At 30.8% G+C, this 7673-nt stretch overlaps 1 protein-coding gene across 1 annotated transcript in view; it reads left to right on the forward strand.

The window, feature by feature from the left end:
• The window catches only part of LOC126890367 (ecdysone-induced protein 78C), a 94472-nt gene extending 87985 nt beyond the window's left edge, over positions 1 to 6487 (forward strand). The window contains exon 7 of the mRNA XM_050659243.1: positions 5859 to 6487. Coding sequence (XP_050515200.1) covers positions 5859 to 6050 — 192 coding nt within the window. The 3' untranslated portion in view covers positions 6051 to 6487. The remainder of the gene's footprint in view (positions 1 to 5858) is intronic.
• The last annotated feature ends 1186 nt before the right edge of the window (positions 6488 to 7673 follow it).

The raw sequence follows: 7673 nt of genomic DNA on the forward strand, positions 1-7673 counted from the left end.
TCAATCTAAAATACTTAACTTTATTAATCTAACATCAACACGTTTGCAATCTGAAACGGCAGAGTTAACGGTCGCCCTTCAACTTTTTGAAGAAACTCGTGATAATCTTCTAGAAAATTTCAATGCTATCTAAAACACGATGAAAAAGTAGGTATAAATTAATGCCTTATTAGAGCATATGAATAATTTTGAATTCGTCGTTAACATTACTATTCAATCTAAAATACTTAACTTTATTAATCTAACATCAACACGTTTGCAATCTGAAACGGCAGAGTTAACGGTCGCCCTTCAACTTTTTGAAGAAACTCGTGATAACCTTCTAGAAATGAGAAAATTTGTTTTCCAAAACTTTAGCAAAAGCAGAAGGAAGTGGGGTATTCCAATGGGGGGCCCTTCAACTTTTTGAAGAAACTCGTGATAATCTTCTAGAAATGAGAAAATTCGTTTTCCAAAACTTTAGCAAAAGCAGAAGGAAGTGGGGTATTATACCGCAATTTAAAAATAAACGGATAGTTAAGTAAAAAAAATAATAAATATAAAAATTTTGCGACAAAAAAATAACTACGAATAGTTTTGTCGGATTAAGATACATGCTATAATAGGTTTTCATGTATATTCATAAACTAATCAAGACTTATTAAAGAAAGGCCAAATATTGTCATATACACATATTTTAGTAATTATACTGTTATTATAGTTGCCGTTATGATTATAATACGGGGGCCCACAAAAATTGCCGCGGGGGGGCCCCGCAATCTTCAGCTACGCCACTGGGTGGCATCCACCCCCAGGGTAAAAGCGCAAGTTGGCATCATGTTACCTTTGTTCCTTGAGGTATCCTCTAATTACTCACCAATTTTCATGAAAATCGATGGAGGTTCAACGAAATCGGAGGTGAAAACCTTCAGTGACTGCACTATTTTACGTTTTTCAACCATTTATGCTACACTTAGGACCTTCATATTTCACTAAGGGCCGGTTGTTCGAACGCTAATCAAAAATGGAATCAACTGATTATTATCAAATATTTCATTACTATCAAATTAATTTATACCTCCTTTATTACCTACTTAGAAAATAGATTAAATACAATCAACTGATTGGCGTACGAACAACGGATTTTGTTATTTGATGGTTGTTAAGGGGACTTGATTATAATCAACTTCTTGATTAACGTTCGAACAACCGGCCCTATGGGCCGGTTGTTCGAACGCTAATCAACAATGATCACTATCAAATATTTAAGTACTGTCACAACTGTCAATGTCAACTTTGGTTGGGTTGCTGAAAACACAATTGATTATAATTATGAGATTAGTTAATCAATTAACATAACAAGTATTAACATAATTGATTAACTAATTTTATAATTGTAATCAATAATTATGTTTTCAGCATTAAGTTGATATTGACAGTTGTGAGAGTAATTAAATATTTGAGAATGATCATTTTTGATTAGCGTTCGAACAACCGGCCCTTAGATAAACTTTATGATACAGTAAAATAAGACTGTAAATTTCATTAAGATCGGTTTAATAGATTTTGCAAAATAAATTTTGCAATCCAGCTTTCGCAAAAAAATTCACTTTTTTAAAATGTTGCAGGACTGAAAATAAAGCAGATAGCAAGTTGAATTTTTTTTGCTTATAGAAGTGTACTTTACCTTTCATTTGCAATTTGCAAAACTAAAATCGATTAACTACCACGGCGTCAGGAATTTTTTTATATACATATTAATTATTGGTGCTACGCGCAGGACAGCGGATATGGGCATTCCAATGACCTTTGATAATGATTGATACATTTTAATTTTTATTATATTTCGATATAAATAAATAAATTTGTTTATTGCAAAATAAAAACACATACTCTATCCTTTGAAATAACACTTTTTTAGCAAAAATTTTCTTTGGTCATATATTTTAACTTAGAGAATAAAAGTTTATTATTTTTAAACATATGCAATTGTTTAAACAATATTTCATAAAAAATAATAAAAGTAGTTTGATTTTTTTGGAATTAAAATATTAAAATACAACAAAATATAGAGTAAGAAAATAATATATTAGATAAAAATTGGAAGAAATTTTGGTGGAAACCAATTTGTAGTCCAAGTTATAAAGCTTAAAATAGAACAAAACCTCGCAATTTTTACAGAATGGATCGATTTGCTTTAAAATTTGAGAATAAGTAGTGGATAGTCCAAGGATCAAAATCTATATGACGCTAAAAGGCGCTTTTACCATGGGGCTGGTTGCCACCCCATCTCGGGGGTGGAAATTTTTTATTATATTTTACCGAAAAAGTTGATAAAAACATTCATTTTAATCAAAAAATGTTCTATACATTTTTTTGATAAAATTAATAATTTTAGATTTATTCGCTTTCGAAAGTGTTAGTTTTATATTGAAAAAATCAATGTTTTTAATCGGTTTTCTGCTAATAACTCAAAAAGTTTTCGTTTTATCAAGCCAACTTTGCTTAACAAAAATTTACCTTTTGAAAAAATAAACAAAACCCTTTTTTTAAATTTTCTTTAAGACCAATAGTAATCTAGCTATACTTTATTATGTTAGCTCTTCTTTATCAAATGCTAAATATGGTAGTTTCAAAGTCAAAAGCCGGCAAAAACTATTAATTTTATCAAAAAAATGTATAGAACATTTTTTGCTTAAAATGAAAGTTTTTATCAACTTTTGCGATCAAAATATAATAAAAAGTTTCACCCCCGAGATGGGGCGGCAACCACCCCCAAGGTAAAAGCGCCTTTCGGCATCATATAGATTTTGATCCTTGGACTATCCACTACTTATTCCCAAATTTTCAAGCAAATCTATCCATTCTGTAAAAATTTCGAGGTGAAAAGCTTCAGTTCCTGGACTATTGTGTGAATCGAACACCGCTGTCCTGCGCGTAGCACCAAAAATTAATGTTTATTTAAAAAATTTCCTGACGCCGTGGTAATTAATTGATTTAAATTTTGCGAATTGCAAATGAAAGGTACAGTACACTTTTATAAGCAAAAAAAAATTCAACTTGCTATCTGCTTTATTTTCAGTCCTGTAACATTTTAAAAAAATGAATTTTTTTTGCGAAAGCTAGAGTGCAAAATTTATTTTGCAAAATATCTTAAACCGGTCTTAACGAAATTTACAGTGTTGTTTTAATATATCATAAAGTTTTTCTGGGTAAAATATGAAGGTCCTAAGTGTAGCATAAATGGTTGAAAAACGTAAAATGCGAATTCTATATTGTAGGAAATTTAATTACGCAACTTTTATGTCAGTACAACTTTTCTCAGAAATGAATAGTTTTAAAGTTATAATCAAAAAACCAATAAAAAAATCGAATTTTTCCTTCATATTTTGACATTTTGATTATTTAAACAATGTTCAGGACCATTTTGAGTGGGAGGATAACGCAAATATTATTATTTGAGTTATTTTCAAACAATTTCTGCAAAAAAAATTGAGTCCTCTCAACGTCCATCTCAAAACAGATGCGCCCTGGACTATGGCATTAGATGGCTTCGCGCATACATTCGACTTAACAGTTGTTTGACGATCGTTCAGTTGGGAGTATGTAGATGTTGTTCTGAATCTATTTCCTTGAGGCATTTTTATAATTAACTATTTAGATGGGAAATAAGCCAAAATAAGTTGAAAAAAATAATTTTATTAACGTTTTGACGCCCAAATCGGGTGTCGTTGTCAAAATACAAAATACTACTAAATTAAACAAAAATGTTGTTGCTTAGCAAAAAATTTTTCTAGGTAATTTATTTAATCTGACTCATTTATATCGGCAATCAGACATATATTATACATTTTAAAGTAGAATACTTTAAAATGATATTGCCAATATTTATGAGTTGCATTCCTGGGACGACTTTACTGAAAATCCACAAGGAAAAGAAAAAGTTTTCCTGTAGTTGGCTGTATACCATCAATCACAAAATTGGAAAGAAATCCTTTGTAAAAGGTATAAATTTTTTTTATTAAAAATCCCTTAAAAGGGCTACATCACAACAAAACGTTTTCGATTTTTATAAAAAATCATCATCAGTGTTCGATAAACTGGATGCTAGCTGAGCCACAAAAGAAAAATATCTGGGTAAAAACCCTTTACATAAAATATAGATGCCTTAAAAGTGCATACTTCAATAAAAAGGCCTGTGATGGTCACATGGCAAACAGGATAATGCCCTAAGGTAAGGTATACAGGTTTCCCAACTCGTGGGATCCAAATTGAGTTGATCACATTTCAATGACTTAATGGCAACTGGAGTTATGGTCGAAACGTTAATAAAATAATTTTTTTCAATTTAGTTGGGAGTAGAGCCGGGCAAAATCAGTAACAGTTGTTTTTACCGGAACTATTCTTACTAGGTATTCAAAATACAAAATAATTTTAGAAAAAAACTATAAAAAAAATGTAAATGTTACAAAGATTGGTACTAATAAATATAATTTTAGCTTATAAAAACAAAATACAACTCGAAAGAAATGTTTCTCGAAAAATATAAACTTCTAACAATAAAACACTGAAAACGTTTGTTTTCTATACTTCCACAAAATTTATTACAACTAAGTGACTACAGCTGTTTACAAGTGATAATATCACTTGAGAAAGGCACTCTGCCGAAACAGCTGTAGTCACATAAGTAGTTGTAATAAATTTTGTGGAAGTATAGAAAACAAACGTTTTCAGTGTTTTATTGTTAGATAAAATGAACTTCCATCAAGTAACGGTCGAATCCATCAATGAAATATAAACTTTGTGGTTTAAATTATAATTATTAAAAAAATCTAGATATGAGAGAGTATATATTCTTTGATACAACTATCGACTGTATGCGTATGCGCACCCTACACGACTAAATAGTTTAGTCGAGAACAAATCGCAATACCCTCACGATTCGACTAAATAGTTGTTCGACTAAAAAGTTGTACGTATGCGGAGGGCCTAACTTTGAAAAATAGGGGTCTTCATGGTGTTTTTGTATATTAGTCCATTTACCCACGGTTTTAGAACTAGACTAATTAGAAAGAACTAGATCTATTAGGTGAAAAATTTACATATTTGGCCTAGATCTCAGAGGCCACGGCCCACAACAAGTGTGTGGTTGAAAAAATTGCTCGAAGGTGATGTTTGTACCCTAGGGGTATTAACTGTATAGTCGGTTCGCTAAACTCAGACACAACTGGCTAGTGATTTTAGTAAGTAATTTTGCCAATTTGGTAAGATGGGCAAAAAAAATAATTACTAAATAGGTAATCCTTATAATACCTAGTAATTTTGACAATTTTGGCAAAATTGGCCAAAAACAAAAAAATTACCGGGATAAAATCACTAGCCAGTTGTTGAGTTTGCCGACTATATCTGAATGTTTTTTGTGTTATTTTGTGTTAATTTGTTTGTATAATCTGTATCACAGATGTGGTTGTATAAATTAAGTCTTTTAAAGTTTTGTAGGTAGTGTGTTTTAGTGTATTGTGTGTTGCATATATATTGTCTACATATTGTAGTGATTTGTTCTTCGACTTTTTTTTATTCCGCTATTGTTGATACGTTCTTGTTGTTGACTTATTTTGGTTTTGGCAACCAAAGCCTGCTGCATTCTGCTAATGGGGTTGTCCGACTTTCTCTCTTTCGTATATTTCATGATTATTGATGCACCTTTCCATTGTACCTACTCTGTGTCCCTTATCCCTGATCCCTTGATGTATGTTTCATGCAGTAGTTTATAGATGCAGTATATAGAAGCAAAAAAACAGTTTTAGAGCCTTAAATATATATTTGTTTTGTTGTGATTTCAGTAATATCTCCTTTAAACGTTATTTTTATATTTTTAGGTTGGACGTAATCATGCAAGCGAACCACAAATATTTTCCAATTTACTTATAAAATTACCAGAGCTGAAAAATCTGGGAGCTAAACACACAGCCCATCTCGACTGGTTTCGAATGAACTGGACGAAGCTCACGCTACCTCCTCTATTTGCGGAAATTTTTGACATTCCTAAAACAGAAGACGATCTCCAGTGACATACTAGAAGGTTAAAAGAAAATGGCGTACGATTCCGGAAATAAATAAGTTGAAAATGTGATCGCCGTGAATCTTGCTGTTTTATGCCTCAACTTGCTCAAATTGTGCTACAAGGCTGAAAAAAGATTGTGGAGAAATTTATTTTCTCTTTTAGATGAGTCATATAAAATAACTAGGATTTTTAGGGATCTTCTGAAACTATAAAAAGGGGATGATTTACTAACAATATATAACTTTAAATTGTTACGAAGTGATGTGGAACTATTAGTCTAAGATCCCACAGCAAAATCACTACGTTCATAACTTAGTTAAAATCACATTTTTCTATTTTAAGATATAAGAATACATTGATAACAGGTTGCCGGTCACAAAGTGGCTACAAATAGTTTTAATTAAATTAATAAAAATTCATTAAAAAAAATTCGTTCATAACGTAGATTCATGTTTTTTTATATCAAATGAATGCTAATTTCTTTTTTTATACGACGATATAAGGTTGATTGTGAAAAATGGCTGCAAATTAGGGTTGCCAGCTGTTAAAAACGCGAGGTATCAGATATAAAGTGAAAGAGAGCTAGCGCGCAATGCCACTGGCCTTGTTTTGATCTTAAAAACTTCAAAATAAAAAGACCACCGACTCCAATAGATACCTTAAATATTTAAAATGTGTAGGAGAACCAATGGTAGTAAAATGTTGTTTTGTTGACTCTGAGTTACAAGGCTCTGCTCCAAATAAACACAAAACAATAGGCGACCGACAAACATTATATCATATACCGACATAATCCTTTATTATCATTTTTAAGATGAACAATAATATATTGTTGTTATCGTTACATGAATAATAACACATACTATTGAGACCGTGCAAGTTTGAAAGAGGGACACCAGGTTTCATAGCTCAGAAATATTTGTAGCATTTTTAATTATATTGCCAAATTATATTAGTCCTGGTTACTGGATAATTGTCAAGGTCATAGCCCAAAATATAATAAGAAGAAAAAGTAAGATTGCAGTTATGTTATTAAAAGGTAAACGTTGTACTACAAGCGAAATACCATTAATTAAATTCACTTTAATAATTGCATATCATATCGATATTGTGGAGCAACATATAATTTTTACAATTTATAACACATCATTTTCGAAATCACATTTCCTTCAATGACAGTAGGTATGAAATATACGTCAATTTGACAATTTCAATAAACAATATGAATTATTTAAGAAATATAATATGTTAAGAAAGTTGTAAGATTTCTTCGCTACTGGCGCACGATCGTTTCTCGTATCCCCTCCAAGTACTTGCACGCAGCGAACAAACTTTTATTTTGATAATACATACTTGAAGTGTACAATTTGCAACGCATCAAGTAGCCAGCTAATAATGACAAATATTCTTAGATATAAATAATTATTGCTAATGTGCAATTTTTAAATTTATGTCAAAGATTAATATTTTAATAGTGTAATATCTCTATTATTAGGTCGAAATATAACAATCTAGGTTGTGTTCTATCTTCCTAATTACTCTCACATTGCGAAAAATTTCAACTACATAATATATTATGTAGTAGGTATATTATATTCTAAAAACAAATGTCGGTGTTCTGAATGAAAGC

Source organism: Diabrotica virgifera, chromosome 8 (genome assembly GCF_917563875.1).
Source record: "Diabrotica virgifera virgifera chromosome 8, PGI_DIABVI_V3a".
Lineage (NCBI taxonomy): Eukaryota > Metazoa > Arthropoda > Insecta > Coleoptera > Chrysomelidae > Diabrotica > Diabrotica virgifera.